The sequence below is a fragment of the Saccopteryx leptura genome, chromosome 3 (assembly GCF_036850995.1).
Source record: "Saccopteryx leptura isolate mSacLep1 chromosome 3, mSacLep1_pri_phased_curated, whole genome shotgun sequence".
NCBI lineage: Eukaryota > Metazoa > Chordata > Mammalia > Chiroptera > Emballonuridae > Saccopteryx > Saccopteryx leptura.
The window spans coordinates 329250770-329269984 of NC_089505.1; the positions used below are offsets into that span (position 1 = coordinate 329250770).

A 19215-nucleotide genomic window follows, 5' to 3' on the forward strand; every position below is an offset into this window, starting at 1 on the left:
CTGGATCAGATGGTAAACTCTTTCATCATTTGAGAAACTGCCAGACATTTTCCAAAGTAACTGAACCACAAATATAAGGGTAGCAGTTTCTCTAGATCCTCACCAGTATTTGCTGTTCATTAGGCTCTCATTATAGTCATCCTAGTGGGTGTGAGTGAAGTACTATTTCACTGTGATTTGCATTTCCCTGCTGATACTTAGTGGCTTTTTGTTATCTTCCTTGAAGAAATGTCTACGTAAATTCCTCACCCATATTTTAGTTGGGTTGTCTTTATATTATTGGGTTGTGAGAGAACTTTGTATATATTTTTTAAAGATTTTATTCATTTTAGAGAGGAGAGAGAGAGAGAAGGGGAGAGAAAGAACAAACAAGGTAGAAAGAAGGGGGGAAGTGGTAGGAAGCTTCAACTCCCATATGTGCCTTGAATGGGCCAACTGGGGTTCCAAACCAGTGACTTCAACGTTCCAGGTTGATGCCTTATCCACTGCGCCACCACAGGTCAGGCCTACTTTGTATATTCCCTTATCAGATGTACAGTGCATTATTTTCTCCCATTTTGTGGATTCCTTTCACTATCCTTTTAAGTGAGAGGAGGGGAGATAGTGAGACAGACTCCCACATACACCCAGACTGGGATCCACCCAGCAACCCCATCTAGGGCTGATGCTCAATCAACTGAGCTATTTTTAGTACCTGAGGCTGATGTGCTCAGACCAACCAAGCTATCCTCAGCACCTGGGCCAATGCTCAAACCAGTTGAGCCACTGGCTGCGGAAGGGGAAGAGGGAGAAAAGGAGTAGGGGGAAGAGGGAGTTCTCTTGTGTGCCCTGACCAGGAATTGAACCTGAGACATCCACACACTGGGCCAACATTCTATCCACTGAACCGATCAGCCAGGACTTCCTTTTACTTCGTAATGGTGTTCACTGACGTGTAAAACTTTTAATCAGTTTTATTTACACATCATTGCAGTAGAATTTATATATTAATACTTTAACTTAATATTGAGGGAATATCTCTAAACAGATCAAAACGGAAATCTCCCAAGTCAGCTCAGAAGACTTCTCGTAGTTTGACAAAATCAGTGTTTTTTGTTGCTCATACTTTGTGTTGTATCTAAGAATCCATTGCCTGATCCAAGATCATGAAGATGTTTTTTCTTACCAGTTTTTATAGTTTATTTCATGTTTTTGATCCATTTGAGTTAATTTTTATATTGCATTAGCTAAAGGTTAAAACTTCATTTTCTTGCATGTGACTATACAGTTGTCGCAGTACCATTTGTTGAAGAGGCTGTTATTTTTCTGGTGAATAGTTTTGGTACCCTTGTTGATTTTTATATAGTTTAAATCGTTTCACATGATTTTGTTACTGGATTCTTCTTCTCTTTCATTGATCTATGTCTGTCCTTATGCCAATACCACAATAATTTGGTTAATTAGCATTGCTTTAAAGTTTTAAAATCAGGATGTGTGAGTTCTTCCTCTTTGCTCTACTTTGGATCTGTTGCAATTCAGTATGAATTTTAGAATCAGCTTGTCAGTTTCTATAAGAAGTCAGCTGGGACCTGATAGGGATTACATCAAATCTGAAGATCAATTTGGGAAGTACTGCCATTTTAAGATTAACTCTTCCAATCAATGAACATGGGATGTTTTCCATTTATTTGTCTTACAATATTTATAGTTTTCACAGCTTTGTGCTCAAACTTTTTCCTAAGTATTTTATAATTCTTGATATTATAAATGAAATTTTCTTAATTTTACCTTTGAATTGTCATAAATACAATTTATTTTTGTACACTGATCCTAATCCTGCAACCGTGCAGAACTCATTAGCTCTGATATATTTTTAGTAGATTCCTTAGGATTTTCTACATACTGATCATGTCATCTGCAGCCGTACACTTTTAATGCTCACTATGAGTCTAGCAAACTCCCAGAAAAGAGTTCCAGAAATAATACCCCTATTAGGGTTTTAAATCTCTAATCAATGTCTTTCGCTGCTCATAACTGTTACCATGTTTGAAGTGGGGTTTAATCAAGTCCATCTGCATTTTGGTGGCAGCATTAATCAACAAGACACCACAATTTTATTTTTTATTTTTTTTAGTGAGAGAGGGACAGGCAGGGACAGAGAGCACAGACAGAAGGGAGAGATGAGAAGCATCAACTCATAGTTGTGGCACTTTTAGTTCATCAATTGCCTTCTCATATGTACCTTGACCAGGGGGCTCCAGCCTAGCCAGCAACACCTTGCACAAGCCAGTGACCTTGGGGTCATGTCTGTGATCCATGCTCAAGCCTACAACCCACTCAAGCTGGTGAGCCCATGCTCAATCCAGCAACCTTATCCCAGACCATGGCTCTAACCACTGTGCTACTGCCTGATCAGACAGTAGCACAGTTGTTGTTTTTTCCTTTTTCAAGTGAGAGGAGGAGAGATAAGACAGACTCTGCATGTGCCCCAACCGGGAACCACCTAGCAATCCCCATCTGGGGCATGCTCGCAACCGAGCTCTTTTTAGCACCTGAGGTGGAGGCTCCACAGAGCCATCCTCAGCACCTGGACCCATGCGCTTGAACTGATCAAGCCGTGGCTGAGGGATGAGAAGGGGGAAGAATCAGATGGTTGCTTCTCCTGGGTGCTCTGACCAGGAATCAAACCCGGGACATCCACATGCCAGGCCAACACTCTACCACTGAACCAACCAACCAAGGTGCACAATTTTTAAACAAAGACTTTTCATAGGAAGCTTGCAAAGTATTTGTCTTTATAAGAAAAGTTGGTATGAAACTTAATATAAATAATGTGGAAGAAAAGTCACAGTCCCATTTGTTTCCCATGTAATAGAAAAAGTCATCAGCTATATGGTATCAAGAGAATCTCAAACTTACAGAATGGATCTTGACCAGCGGTCATTCCTAAACAAATAGGAACAGGAATTCAGAATGTGGTAAAGTAGTAAATATGAGCAAAAAAATCTTCTAAATAGCTTTATTTTTCTTATAAAATCGCCATAAACTTTTTTTTTTTTTTTTTTGTATTTTTCTGAAGCTGGAAACGGGGAGAGACAGTCAGACAGACTCCCGCAGGTGCCCAACCGGGATCCACCCGACACGCCCACCAGGGGCGATGCTCTGCTCCTCCGGGGCGTCACTCTGCCACGACCACAGCCACTCTAGCGCCTGGGGCAGAGGCCAAGGAGCCATCCCCAGCGCCCGGGCCATCTTTGCTCCAATGGAGCCTTGGCTGCGGGAGGGGAAGAGAGAGACAGAGAGGAAGGAGGGGGGGGGGGGGAGTGGAGAAGCAAATGGGCGCTTCTCCTATGTGCCCTGGCCGGGAATCGAACCCGGGTCCCCCGCACGCCAGGCCGACGCTTTACCGCTGAGCCAACTGGCCAGGGCCCACCATAAACTTCTTAATAAAGTTGAAGAAAATGTACTGATCCCACTAATCAGAAATAATCAGTTAGCAATATCGTTTCAGGCTTTTTATTGCTATGCACATATACACGATATATGGTAATATCATTACATTTCTTAGGCATTGACTATGTCACATTCTGAACATTTTATGTAAGCCTCATTTACTCCTTATAACATCCTTGAGAAAGCTAGTATTATTCCTCCAGTTATATTTAAAAAGGACTACACTATATTATAGCATCTCTTTTTTAAAATTTAATATATCATGGACATATTTGTGTTAAGACACAGATCCATATAATCTATTATTTTTAAACTTGTCCACAAAGCTTGACTGGTTTACATGCCTACAAAACCTTGCATGAGCACCCCAGTGTAACAGTAGCATTTTAACAGCCCACCAGATAGGTTAAAAAACTCAGTCTTAATTGGCAGTTACTACTGTTGAAGTACTTTTAGATATATTTAATGACACAATTTTTCCTTAGTAAATTACTCACACTTGTCCTTAACCTATATTTTTATTAAATGTTGTTTGTTATTAATTTGTGGCAATTCTTTGTATTTTGAAAACTAAACCTTTAAAGAGAAGATACTGGAAAAATGTATTTCCCCATTTTGTTGCTTATTGTGTATTTTTTGCCACTTTAGAACTTTTATTTTTGTTTCCACCTCTATTGGTCTTTTTGGTTTCTATCTTGGTGTCATGGTTTAGAAAAATTGTTTTCATCAAGATTACATAAATATTTGCTTATAGTTTCTTCTGGTATTTGTATGATTTTTTTATTATTTTAAATATTTAATCTTGCTGTTGTGTTTTGCATATGATATGTTGCATATGATATGAAGTAGATATATGGATATCTTTATTATGGATAGAAAGTTGTTCTGACATCATTTATAGAAGAGCCTCTAATCTGGAGAGCTGTCATTTCTCCTTTATTTGCCAAAATGCGAACAAAACCATTTCTAAGTTTTTTGTTCAATATCCTGCTTGCTAATTTAACTAGATGGAGGCTTTATTAAGATATTTTCTAATTTAGCTGGTTTACATGAGCAATAAAAATACCTAACTTGTATTGAATACTTACTCTAAATTCTAAGCCAATAGCCATTCTATACCTTTTATTGGATTAATTCCTTTAATCCTTAAGGCAAAATGTATGAGTTTGATCTATTGTTATCCCATTGTATAGATAGGGAAAAAAGCAGATAAACTGTTTAATACTACTACATAGCTGGTATGTTTCAGTAATAATGTGAACCCAGGTGTAGTTTAATCTAAAGCCCATATTTTTATCTACTATGCAATCCTATTTATTTGATGATTAAGAATTTCAGATTAGCTCCCTGCCCACCACCAATAAAAATTGTCTTCACTCACACAAAATAAAAATGAAAGGAACAAAGTAACTCATTAATTCTTCTGTCCCTGACCATACTGACCCATTCCAGATAAACAAATTACCTGAGATTAACTGAAAGTTAGCTATGTTTGAGTCCTAGAAAATTTTATAGTGACAAACTGAAATTTTTTTAAAAAAACATATTTTTCACGTTCTTATACCATGTACCATCTAACTTTATTGTTCCTTGAAATTATTCTTCTCCTTTCTGCAAGTTTTCAGTTATTTTATGAAATTCTAGCTAGAAATAAAAGTATAACTGGCATCCCCCTTCACTATCGTCAGGGATATAATTTTCCTGTGACAATCTTAAAGCTTCACGACTCTTGCATCAAAAATTCCAAATCTACAATACTAGCTTAGCAGTGCCATTGATTCCCCATCAGTTTTTGACAAAATAAACAGTATAAAAAATTAACATGGCTTATAGAGGTTTATAATATAAATTTTGTCAAAAAAAAATGTTCAAACCACAGAGGACTAAACCGAATCAGGAAACTTGAGAGTGATCCCCCCCCCCACCTTCCACATAGTAAATAATCATTTATAGATTAAAGTTACTTTTAAAGTGCTTTATCACGAACTGAAACTAAACTTTAAGACTGGAAGATGCTAAAAGACTCAGTTCACCCCTTTTAAGTGTAATATATTATCTTACCAGAGGATATGTATAAACAAAAATAATGTACAGTATTTTCCCACGTATAAGACGTACATTTTTTCAAAAAAATTGGGGTCTAAAAACTGGGTGTGTCTTATACAGTGGTTGTAGAGGTTTTAACTTGCATTTCCCGCTTTTTCAAAGCACTTGTTTTTTCACTCAATGTTGAAGACAGTGATTCATCATCAGACTCAGATGAGGACAAGATAATGGATGAGAGTTTTGACAGTGATGAGGGGTTAGTTGTATGAATTTTATGATGAATAAAACATGAGTTCAATAAGTGTATGTAATATTTTTTTTTTCCTCAAATTTCGGGTCCCAAAATTAAGGTTCATCTTATACATGGGAGCATCTTATACAAGGGGAAATAGGGTATTTTTCTTTAGTGACAGATATTTACATATTTTTCAGGGTTTACTTATGAGCTAAGGGAAATGTAACTCCTATAAAATGAATTTTAAAATTTTTAGTTTGGAGATGAAATCACCTAATATTTCACAAAATTACCACAATGGAATAGATTTGAATTTTAAATCTAAACCCACAGATTTAGGTCTGATAACCTTGGAAATATTTGGATTTAGCTAGGTATTAAATAGTGTGATAGTCTGTTAAAAGATTTAGAATGTCCATTTGTAAAAATATTTTAAAATAGGAATACCCAACTCACCTGAGTGATTTAAACCTCATTCCTTACTTAAGGCTATTTTATTTATTTCTCAGGTGCTTTTATAGAGTACTTTCACTTCTTTCTTAATGTGAAAGAATTTTCTTTCACATAAGTATAGGCAGACCTTTGAAATATAATGGGTTGTTACAGATTACCACAATAAAGCAAATATCACAAGTCATAATTTTTTTGATTTCACAGTGCAAATACAAAAGTTATGTTTATACTAAATTATATCCTATTAAATGTACAATAGCATTGTCTTTTAAGAAAAAACAACATGCATACTTTAATTAAAAAATACTTTATTGCTAAAAAATGTTCATCTTCACTTGAACCCTCAATGAGTCATAACCTTTTTGGTGATGGAGGGTCTTACCTTCAAAAAAAAGGCAGTATCTACAGAGCACAATAAAGTGAAGAGCAATAAAACAAGGTATGCCTGTAAACAGAGCCACATTAACAGGTGGTCTCTAAATCCTCTACGTAAGAGAAATTAAAGTGAGAGTATCTGACATTCTAAAATGTGTATTTGCCATCTCTCTCTGTACTCACCTTAAATAAGTCTAAAGGCTTATCTGTAACTTTATTTTAAGCCTAAATAATTAAAAATTAAAATTTTCTGTTTCAGCCTTAAATAAAAATAAAGTCAAATTATGTCTACAGTATTTTTATATAGTTCTTTATTTACTATATGTAAATGTAGACAACCTTTAAATTTAAGATTCAGAAGGAAAGATATAAGCCTATGCTAGTTTTTTATTTGTTTGTTTTGAATAGGGGTAGAGTCAGAGAGAGGGACAGACAGGAAGCGAGAGAGATGAGCATCAATTCTTTGCGGTTCCTTAGCTGTTCATTGATTGATTTCTCAGATGTGCCTTGACCCAGGGGCTATAGCAGACCGAGTGACCCCTTGCTCGAGCCAGCAACCTGAGCTCAAGCTGGTGAGCCTTGCTCAAACCCAATGAGCCCGCACTCAAGCTGGCAACCTCAGGGTCTCGAACCTGGGCCCCCTCCATGTTCCAGTCCAATGCTCTATCCACTGCACCACCACCTGGTCAGGCTATGCTAGTTTTTATTAACCTAAAATGAGCCTTCAGACCAAGAACCAAGTAAAGGTTCTTAATGATTTGGCTTTTCATTGACTCCTAGTTCTGCTGTTTTCCCTCTAGTAGTTTCCATGCTCCTAAAAGGACATCTGACTCCTCTCTGGCTAGCCAATTATCTTAGGAAGACTGACAAATTTAAGAGAGTAAGTCCCAGCCCTAGTCAAAGTCATTTCACCTCTACAGTATTCCTGGGTTATCTGGAGATTCTTGGTGAAATCAAAAATTGTATCCTGGCATAATGCAGTTTATCGTCAGTTGCCAGTCCAGTATACCAGAGTGTTCTATGACCTATATGAAGTGATAGTAAGCATCACTGTTATAGTTATGTCTCGTATCCCACGTTCAATCTTTGCAGCCAGACTGACATATGTGGTTGGCAGCTCAGAAGGGGTACTTTTCAACTACAGATTTTCCCATTGAGTAGTGACCCCTACTCAATGTTAGTATTCCCTTAAATATTTTTCTAGTTCTTAAGAAAAAAATAGAGATAGAGAAAAGGAAATCACAGGACAGTGAGGAATATCTGTATGACAATCTTCCAAAATTCAGGAACACTCCTTATCTGGATGGTTAACAAAGAACAGCAGGGATGAAGGGACGTAGGTTTCTTACCTTCTAGCCTAACCCCTCTCTTCTATCTTTTACCCTTTAAGTACAAAACTTATTTTTTACACTGTCCTTACTCTGTCCATTTCTTTCTATATTAATGCTCTGATTTTTCATTTGATAAAGAACAAAATAATTAACAAAAGGGTAAGGTCCTATATTACTAACTTTGTTTAGTTTGTATCCTTTCCCTACCTACTTCTGTTTAGACAAGACACCCACATCTTCATTCTCTTTGTTCACGATCTTGTCATAAGAAGTCATCATGCTCCTAGAGATTAACTGCAGTTTATATGTAAAGGCAATGATTGTTTCCAGCAACAACAACATAGTAAATTGAGCAAGGGCTATAACTTTTTGAAAATCAGATTCAAGCCTCAATGTTCCAACTGAACAAAACTGGGCAAGTCATATATTTGTAAGCTAGAAAGCTTACAAATGTATGCAAATGCTATTATTAGTGGTAGAAGTATCATTATTACCAAGTAATTCCTTTGTGGTTAGAGAATGTAAGTAATATACAGTCAGAAATATGATGGGATATAATTCCTGTCCAAAAAACATTCTATTGTTTAAACAGCCGTTCTAGGTGCCAAAATATCAGCCTAGAACTGAAATGCTTTATCTAATACTTATAGGCATGTGGTAACAGTACATAATGGTTTATATTCTAGTCACATCTATTTTATCACAAATATCCACTACAAGATATAAACAGGACTAAAAAACAACAGGTAAGTAAATAGTGAGACAATATTTTGTATAATTTGAAGGTTTTGCTGCAAAAGGTCTTGCAACTATTTTTTATATTTACCTTGTAGAAAAACAGGTACCTCTGTACTTCATGAAATGGCAAGACTATATAATAAGGGATAACATTACTACAGTCACAATGCAATTTCTGTGATTGTTTAAATTCACATCTTTGTGTTTTTTAGACTATATTTTCAGAATTTATCACTATTGAAATGTTATTTCACGGCAAAGCTTTAGAGGTCTACACTGCTGCCTACCAAAATATACAAAAGATCGATGAAGAAGAAGATTTAGAGGTAGGACAATGTCTATGTAAGCTCAGTTCTTCTATTAATATGGAAATATTTAAAAGAGAACATTAGTTTATTTCAGTGGTAGTCAACCTGGTCCCTACCACCCACTAGTGGGCGTTCCAGCTTTCATGGTGGGTGGTAGCAGAGCAACCAAAGTATAAATAAAAAGATAAAGATTTAACTATAGTAAGTTGTTTTATAAAGATTTATTCTGCCAAACTTAGTGAAAATCCGACATAAAGTACTTGGTAAGTAATTATTATTATATGCTTTAACTTGCTGTAACTCTGCTTTATAAATTTTATAAAGTTACTTCCCTACTTTATAAATCACCGTTACTGTGGAACCGGTGGGTGGTTAGAAAATTTTACTACTAACAGAAATACAAAAGTGGGTGGTAGGTATAAAAAGGTTGACTACCCCTGGTTTATTTGGTTAAAAATAATCTGAAATTAAAATACTAGAATGGTTACTAAATTAGAGTATTACAATGGTTAATTTGTTATTGTATACAGTTTCCAATAGCTGAACTTGTATGATTTTACATTTATTTTTAACTTTTCAAATTAACCATGGTAAAGTTACAAGAGTTTATTAAGAGCTAGTAAAATATAAAGCCATTATATGAAATAATGTATCACTCTGGTGAAATAAATCACTTAAGTGTGCTGAAAGTAACATTCATTGATTTGAGTGTAACACTTGAGTGTTTACACCATGCACAGTACCCAAAACTTGACCTGCGTTTTCTCATTCACTCCTCAAACAATCCTGTGAGGTAGGTGCTTTTATTGTCATTTTACAGCTACAAGAACAGGTTTAGAGGCCTTAAATTACTTGCCCATGGCCACTTAGCTAGGAAATAGCAAAATCAGGATTCTAACCAGTTTTCTGTGACTTAATCAGTAACCTATGAAATAAATCCATGTTTATATATGACTTGCTTTGTACTGATAGTTAAGTGCAAATAAATCTAATTTACCAGCTAACATTACAGCAATTAAATCTGGCTAAAATAAGCGTAGCTGAACGTCTATGCCCTACCCTCTTAATTCCAAGAGTGGGGGGGGGGGGAGGCACAAAAGTATGTTTGTTGAAATAGATAAGATATTCAAGTCATACTTTGTACATAGTATCTCTGCAGTAGAAGTGAAAAAAGCCATGTATTCTCAGAAGTTGGATGTTGGCCATTTTACAATTTTGAAGATTCCCCCCAATTTCTTATTTACTAACTTAACTTCCACAGGCTTTCCACTAACCCACTGGTTCCAGGAAACTTAACATAGTCAAACCAGATTATATGTAAAAAGGTACATGGTTTAGTATGCGTAGTTTTCTGTTGCCAAAATCTATCTCATGGTTTTATCAGTTATGTATACATGGTCATATTTATATTTACTGTTTACCAATAGTTGGCTTCCTGAGTATCTATTCCTTCCAAATACTAAAGCTTAAGTTTCTTAATTTTCAATCCCTTTCATGATCTATTTTTTAAAAAATAGATTACTTTGTTCCAGCTACTGATGAATGTCCTTTATTTTAATGCTCCCATCAAATTTTAAGAAAAGTACTTATTATTCTCCTTTATGTGGAAGAGAAAACTGAGACAAAGTGTAGTTAAGAAACTTCCCAGAGGTTCCCATAGCTAATGACATCTCTGGGGTCCAAATCCCAGCCACTTTGTATGCTCTCTACACTCATCTGCCAGAAGCGTAGTTCTTCATGAGTGACACGAACCATTTCCTGCAGAAACAATACTATATTGAGTAGCAGGTTCAGAATTGATCCTGTACTTTTTCTACAAGACTGGAGACCCCTTTACAGATATTTTCATTCTTTCTAATACCCTTGACATGTAATTTAACTGACATTAAAGTACCTTCTGGATCTTTGGACCCCAAGATTTCCCTCATTCCAGAGGTCCTAGATATCTTTTATGTTGCACCACTTCCTTTACACCTTCTCTTACCATTATACAACTAGGTAAGTAGCTTGTGAGGGGGAGAGATTCATAAAAAACTAAAGATATCAGGGCTCTGTGGCAGATATGTTTTTGAGTATCAACTTCCCCACTTTCTAGTTGGAAAAGACTGTGTAAGTTAACACTTCAGCATCTTCATCTCTAAAATAGAAAGATTTAACACTTACCTCATAAAATGTTCACCACCTGTTATATGCCAGGCACCATTCTAAGTGCTGAGGATTTAGCATTGTTAAGTTGGAAATGGTACAGCTTGACAAAGCAGAAATTTAAAAAATCTACCATGGAGTTCAGACAACAAAACAGTTCTTTAAGTTTTATAATGCAATCAGTCTCATAAAAAATGTATACAATGTGCTGTAAGTGTAATGTGATGACGGATTCAAATAGGCTGAAGCATGAAGAGAATGATTTAATTAGAGGTTTGAGGGATGAGTAGAACAATGCCTGCAATAACTTTCAGGCAGAGAGTGCAGACAGATATACAAAGGTTCTGAGGCGTAATGAATTACAGGCATGAACTGTTAATAATACGCCATATAGAAATTATGGAGAAGAGAGGACAATAGTTTGGGAGAGTTGTAGGGCCAAAAGAAGCAAAATGATATGATGAGGCTGATACCAAGAAGAGGAATAGGTCCTTTAAATGCAAGCTTTCTTAGAAACGTGGAGAAAATGCAGAGGATGACAGAAAAATAATTTAATATTCTCTTCTTAGCTAGCCCATGCTTTATGAGAACTATCAAGACATACTGGCAGCACCTAATGTTTTGCAGTTAGACATCTAACTGTATCACAAACCATCTTACCTTATTTGTTCTTCACATAAAAAGTACTGTCAGGCCCATTTCTCTGTGCAATCACTTCAGAGCATACTCAGATCTTGAGACTCACTCCTAGAAGAGATCTTGGACCATATTGGAAAATGCATTATTGCCAATATATCTGTAAATCTGTTGTTTTGTAGTAAGAGATTAATCTTAATATTTTAACTAGTTTAAAATTTTATTCCAAAGGTGTTTATTGCCTTCTATTTCTACTTGTAACTTTATTTTGCTAGGAGAGTTGAAAAAAAAATGAATGTTATTCTAACAAAACTATATCCTTTCCAAATAATGGTTGATTAATCTCATCAGTTTTTACATCACACCAGGATGCTGGTATTCCATGTCTGGCACCAAAATACAATTGGGTCCTCAGTAACCTGCTTAAATATCCTAACTAGCATGCCTGAATTGCCCTGAAACACAAGTCTTGCCTCTAGTGTCAAGTTTCATGCCTTGATTTCCTTTTGTGTTCTCTATTTCTCTAAGGTTTAAAGAGATGCATACATACACACACCCCTAGTTTGGGTCTCCCCCAAAATATTGGACTAAGTTCATGTTAACATCATTAATTTACCAGTCAGTCTTAAGCTAGGAAAAGTTGCAATGCAATGATGAAACAGAGCTCCTTGCTTTATCTTTTTGTGAGCTTTGTTTTCTTTTGGGGGGGGGGGGGTCAAGGAGGCTGTGTTTTTTCTTTGGGGGGGGCACCTTGCTTTTGAGGAACTTAAAACTAGTTGGGTAGACATGTAATTACAAAACAGTGAGATGAAAGCAATACTGAGAGTATGAACAGTACAGGGTACTGACTATAGACCGGGAAAGCAGGAGATAGAATCTGACGTGGTTCTTGAAAAATGAGGAGGTTTACTGTAGAATGAGAAACCAGCATTGCAAAGTCAGAGTATAACTTGTTCTGCATGTAGATATATAGGCTAGAAATGAAGAGCTTTGGATGTCACCTAAGACATCTGAACTCTGGGCAGTGAGGAGCCACAAAATTTTTTGGTATAGGAATTGTATTTTTGTCTTGTAAGACAATTCTAAGTAAGCCATAAGAATTAAAGTAGGAAGGAGAGAGGGAGGGGGAGGGGCACAAAGAAAACTGATAGAAGGTGATGGAGGACAATCTGACTTTGGGTGATGGGTATGCAACATAATTTGAATGACAAGATAACCTGGACATGTTCTCTTTGAATATATGTACCCTGATTTATTGATGTCACCCCATTAAAATAAAAATTTATTTTAAAAAAAAGGTAAAACTACCTCAGGTAAGAAATTCAGAGAGAATGCCAAGGCTTCTAGCTTAGTCTACTAACTATACAAGGTGCTGCAAAGGTGAGTTTACAGTTGTTCATATGGAAAATACTACAGTAACAATAGAAGAATACACTGTTTCACATATTCACAACTGTAAGCCTACTTTTGGCCCACCCAGTATGGTAATGTCTTTCACTGTAAAAGTGAATCTAGATCTATACTGTTCAGTATTTGTCCCTATTTACAGTTAAAGTAAAATGAAAATTTTAGTTCTTCAGTCAAGGAACATTTCAAGGGCTCAGAAGCCACATGTGGCCTTTTTAGACAGCCTAGAACAGTAAGCATTCCCATCATCTCATAAAGTTCTAGTGGACAGCTGGTCTAGAACAGAAGGTAGCTGGGAGCATAAGTACAGCTATCAGAAAAGAGTCCAAAGAGAACTGGTTGAAGGGTAGCCATTAATCACTGTATGTCAGATCTTTCAGAGAAAAGTCAAAAAAGGGAAACATTTTAAAAATATTACAGTACAAGCAATAAAAAAGGAGATGTGAAGAATTAGGGCAGCTGACACATGAAAAGTTTCGTAATGGCATGCATGGAAAGTTTTAGTACAAGGTCAGTGAAAATGAAGACAAAAAAATAACTGGGTGATTTTTGGCAAGAACAATTTCAATGGAAGGCGAAAGCCTACTAGTAGTTTACTGAAAAATGAATTGAGAAGTAGAATATTTGAGAAAATTTTTAAGGAGTTAAGTTTTACCTTATAACTTTTAAAAAGACCAAAAAATGATTGACCTTGAGCTTGTTTGCTGGGGGAGAACCAGTGTAGAAAACTTTTGTTTGCTGGTTTGAAGTCTGCACAAAGGAAAATGCACCTTGGAAAGAATCTGAATAATTAAAAAAAGATGAGGTAAAGAGTTATGGGAAAAGGGAGGGAAGTTGAAGAAATTCCCATCTTATAACTCTACCTATTAGTCTACATGTTAGAGAAATGGGGGAAGAAAAAAGATAAGGATAGGGAGGCTAAAAGTGGTTAAGATTTGGAGCCATAGCTTTAAGGAAAAAGAACTGACAAGTAATGGCAATCCAGATCCTAGTGAGATTAGAATACAGAAATTACAGTGGCTCCAGTTTCCTCTTATGTAATATACTACAGTGAAGTTAAATTGGTAAGAGTTAAGGTTAGGCAGAACAGAAAGAATCAAAGGTGTGACTTGTAGCCTTCCTGCTGGCTTGCATTATTTTGAGGGTAGGAACTTTCACATTTCCCCAGCAAATCTTTCAACTCACTGTTTCAGGACCCATCATCATTATATATAGTTCAAATATATGATACAAATTTTTAACCTTCATCTTTACAACTTAAATTTTTTGTATTTAAGTTTACAATATGTAATTGAAATTTTGTACTTGGGGAATAGGGAGGGGGTTGCTTTTTAAAAAAATCTTAAGAGGACTTCAGAATGGCTTTCTAGATTCCCATTTTTAGTATCAACTTTGTTTTCTTATCATTATAACAGGTTTTCCGAAATTCTCTGCATCCATCAGATTATTCGTCTCGTTTAGATATTGTAAGAGCAAATTCAAAGTCGCCTCTTCAGAGATCACTGTCAGCTAAGTGTGTATCTGGAACAGGACAGGTGAGCCAGAAACCATAATTTAAAAGAATTTGAGCTGCTGCCTTTGGGACTGTTCAGTACTAAAAATGTTTCCCTTAAGTCATATGACCTCATATAACTTACACTTTCTTGTCCTCTTAGGTAAAATGATATCAGATTACCCTAAGTGCAGCTCTGTTATGTCTCATATATTTTGTATATTATAACAAATATTACTCTAAAGTAGAACACTTTAGAGCAAGGGTGAAAGAGACAAGAGAATGCTAATCTAGATTTGTTTTCTGGTATAACATGAAAAGAATAGATTCTGTAGTCAAAGTGAACTTAGGGTTTAAGTCCCACTACCATGAGTTAGTAGAAATTATACCTAAAAATTATACCTTTTTCTCTAAGGGACCACAGGAAAAAAAATAGACTGTGGGTTTTATGGTCTGTCCCAACTAAGAGCAGCCATAAACAATACATTTAAAAAATCAAATGGCTGAGCTGTAATAAAACTTTATTTTTGAAAAACAGGCAAACTGCCCTGGCCAGTTGGCTCAGTGGTAGAGCGTCGGCCTGGCCTGCAGAAGTCCCGGGTTCAATTCCCGGCCAGGGCACACAGGAGAAGCACCCATCTGCTTCTCCACCCCTCCCCCTCTCCTTCCTCTGTCTCTCTCTTCCCCTCCCGCAGCCAGGGCTCCATTGGAGCATAGATGGCCCAGGCGCTGGGGATGGCTCCTTGGCCTCTGCCCCAGGCGCTAGAGTGGCTCTGGTCGCAACAGAGCGTCGCCCCTGATGGGCGTGCTGGGTGGATCCCGGTCGGGCGCATGCGGGAGTCTGTCTGATTGTCTCTCCCCGTTTCCAGCTTCAGAAAAAAAAAAAAAATACCAAAAAAAAAAAAAAGAAAGAAAAACAGGCAAACTGGCCATGGCTGGTTGGCTCAGTGGATAGAGAGCATTGGCCTAGTGTGCGGACATCCTGGGTTTGACCCAGGATGGGTCAGCGCACATGAGAAACGACGGTCTGCTTCTCTTCCCCTCCCTTTTGCCTTCTTCTCCCTCTCCCCCTTCTCACAGCCAGTGGCTCAACTGATTCGAGAATAGGAGCCGGACGCTGAGCATAGCTCAGATGCTCCAATCATCAGCCTCAGGCACTGAGGATAGCTCAGTTGATTAGAGCATCGGCCCTAGACGGGTTGCCAGGTGGTTCCCAGTCAGGGCACAGGAGGGAGTCTTATCTCACTCTCTTCACTCCTATCACTTAAAAAAACAGGCAAACTGGCCATAGCTTGCCAACTCCTAATTCAGTTATGTTTTTCATATCTCGCCTTCAGAATTTATAACTGAGCAAAATATTTTCAAAATATAACTTTTAGGTAAATTTAACCAACAACCTTCTATTTGCATGTGATTCTCCTCTAAACATTTAGTTATTGCTTTATAGTCATGCATCTCTCCCCTTAACTTAATTTTTATGATTCCAGCAGTAAATACCATACACATAAATTTAGTATTACAAATACAAAAACTGTTTTGACTATTCAGAGCTAATGTTACCTAAGTTAACATCTGTGTAGTACTTTAGAATACCTTATCCCAGGGTTTCTCAACCTCAGCATTAGAGACTTGGGCCCAGATTAACTTGGTGGTGGAGGAGGTAGTACTGCTCTGTGCATTGTGAAGATGTTGAACAGCATCACTAGTCACTACTGACAAGATGCTCGTAAGACACAAAACTGACAATGTCTCCCAGTTTTGACAACTGACAATGTCTCCAACATTGCCAAATGTCCCCTTGTAGGTACAATCACTCTCAGAAAGTTTTGAAACAAGATGACCCACGTGATAACTGTCAGGACTTTAAGTGATGGATTTAGATTATCAGTTCATTACATTTAAATCACACTATTTTTAAAGTTTAATATTTCAATTGCCTCATTGCAATATACTTGTTTTTGCCATCCCTTTGATTATTCCTATTCAAATACCTGTTTTGTGACCCAAGAATTGTTTAACCTAAAATTTGACATTCATAATATAGTGAGACTCGACTTTTTTATGAAAGTATTTTATGTTGTTGAAATCTGGTATCCAACTGGAATGATTAATTTCACATTTTTATTCAACAGATAACATGAGGGAAAAACCTTTTGACTGTTTTCTACCTTAAATTAAAATACAGTAATTCATAGGGAATTTTCATTACTAAAAATCATTATGTATGGACATTTTTCTGAAATATTTGTTCTTTATGCCCTTCACTATGAGGGCATATTTAAGATACTAAGCATGTAAAAATATTTTTAAGTTAGAATTTTTAAAAATGTGTTTTTTAACAGATGTCCACCTGTCAACTAAGAAAGGATCAACAAGCAGATGATGAAGACGAAGACTTAGATGTAACAGAAGAAGAAAATTAATATTCTTAAGTAAACTTCACATTTTCATTTTTATCTTAAATGACTTTGAATCCATTACTAAATTATAAAACTTTATACTGGCTTGATACATTAAACCTCAAAATGACACCCTACTCGGAATGGAAAATAAAGAAAATTTATGCTGACAAAAATGAAGGCTTTAGAAAACATTACACAAGAGTCATTTCAACATCTTATCTAGCAGTATGTGATCTTTTTATATAGGTTCCACTTTTTAAAAGAACATGTATTTAAAAAGTATTTCACATTAATGCACTATATATACCTAGTTGAGGCTGCAACAGGAACTAGATGACAAAAAAGATATTTAACAATTCCACTTGCTTCTTTTAGGTTAAAGACAAAAGGTGCTTCGTCATTCTGATTAAATACAAATTCTATTCCATAAAGCCTTAATCAAAGTCTCTCTCCCTTTATTCACTTTTACTACACCCTGAAGTCTCATCATTTAATACATAAATTTACTTTTCAACAAGAGTATAATCACTCTTGATTAAAAGTAATGGGAATCTAGAATATCAATATCAGTGTTTTACAACTATATAAATAGCATCTAGTTTAGCTTTAAAAAGAAAGCCCCCTTCAGACTGATTCTGGTCTTAAACCTGCTGTCACTCAAGTTGGCATGGTACTACAACTTTTGAACCACTGTAATTTGGTAGAATGCTGCCTAAGGAAATATCATGGAAAACCGTAAATCATTAAAAATTCTATAAAAATCTTACCAAATTGTCATATAATAAAAAGGAGTATGTAGTCACACTTATTGCTGAATATGTGAAACAATTTAATCAGAGCCTTTAAGAATGTCAGATGTTTTTGTTTCTTTAGACGGAGAATTGTACTTTTGTTATTTCATGGATCCCAGTCAGGCATATAAAAATTATGAAATTTATAAAATCATTTAGAAAAACTACAAAAAAGTTATTCATAAAAGAAAAATAGAGTTGCTGAAACTTTTTTGACCTATTCATGGTTCTGTTCTTAAGAAAACACTACTTGGATAAAATTACTTCAGTGCTTTTAAAATATTCAAAACGTTTTAAAATCCTAAATAAATTTTCTTAAGAAACTGAGGATATCGTTGCATTTTTATTTTCCCAGTAAATGTGGTGTTGCAGTTAAGAAAAAAATGTTAAAGCCTTGGCCACTTGGCTCAGTGGTAGAGCGTCGGCCTGGCATGTGGAAGTCCCGGGTTCAATTCCCAGCCAGGGCACACAGGAGAAGCGCCCATCTGCTTCTCCACCCCTCCCCCTCTCATTTCTCTTTCTCTCTCTTCCCCTCCCGCAGCCAAGGCTCCACTGGAGCAACGTTGGCCCAGGCACTGAGGATGGCTCCATGGCCTTCACCTCAAGCACTAAAATGGCTCTGGCAGAAATGGAGCAATGCCCCGATGGGCAGAGCATCCCCCCTGGTGGGCATGACAGGTGGATCCCACTCGGGGGCATGCGAGAGTCTGTGACTGCCTCCCCCATTTCTAACTTCGGAAAGAATACAAAAATAAAAGTTACATTTCTTTTGCTGCTTACAATGGCAACTCACTTCTCTTGAACATCAGTAGCCCTATTTATAAAGTCAAAATTGTATCTGATACATAATACAATCAGCAAATAATTCTAATATGTATGCTCTGCTTCAAAGAAATATCCTAAGAAAAGGAATACTACACATAATACTTTCATCCATGTAAAATTAAGTTTCTTTTTAATTTGACAGACATAGGTTGGCAAACTTTTTCTTTAAAAATCAACCATTTAAAATGTAACTACCTTTAAAAATGTAAAAACCCCTTTAGGTTTCTTGTAAAAAAAAAACAAGCCACCACCTTGACCAGTTACTTAGCCTACAGTTCTCCATTTCTTATGTCCAAAACAGGTTTAAAGTTATTAGTTATTGGGATTAAATGACAGTGAATTCATGATTACAGATCATAAATACACAGTACCAAATGCAGCTCAATAAATGATAGCTAACATTTAATACAAACATGGAGGTGACAGAGTCACTACCTAATAGGTGATTTATGGAATAAAGCCACTGCTCTTCACTATGTTCAGTTAAGTGATGAAAAGTACACTCCTGATTCTTACCTACCTCTTGGTTATAGGATTTAAGTTTACTTTCTAGACATAATCTATATTTTCCACCTACTTCCTAGACAAAAATGTTTAAG

At 36.3% G+C, this 19215-nt stretch overlaps 1 protein-coding gene across 2 annotated transcripts in view; it reads left to right on the forward strand.

The window, feature by feature from the left end:
- The window catches only part of CIBAR1 (CBY1 interacting BAR domain containing 1), a 30918-nt gene extending 12800 nt beyond the window's left edge, over nt 1-18118 (forward strand). For both annotated transcript variants that reach the window (XM_066379119.1, XM_066379118.1), the window contains 3 exons: nt 8823-8936; nt 14522-14641; nt 16941-18118. In XM_066379119.1, coding sequence (XP_066235216.1) covers nt 8823-8936; nt 14522-14641; nt 16941-17021 — 315 coding nt within the window. In that variant the 3' untranslated portion in view covers nt 17022-18118. The remainder of the gene's footprint in view (nt 1-8822; nt 8937-14521; nt 14642-16940) is intronic.
- The last annotated feature ends 1097 nt before the right edge of the window (nt 18119-19215 follow it).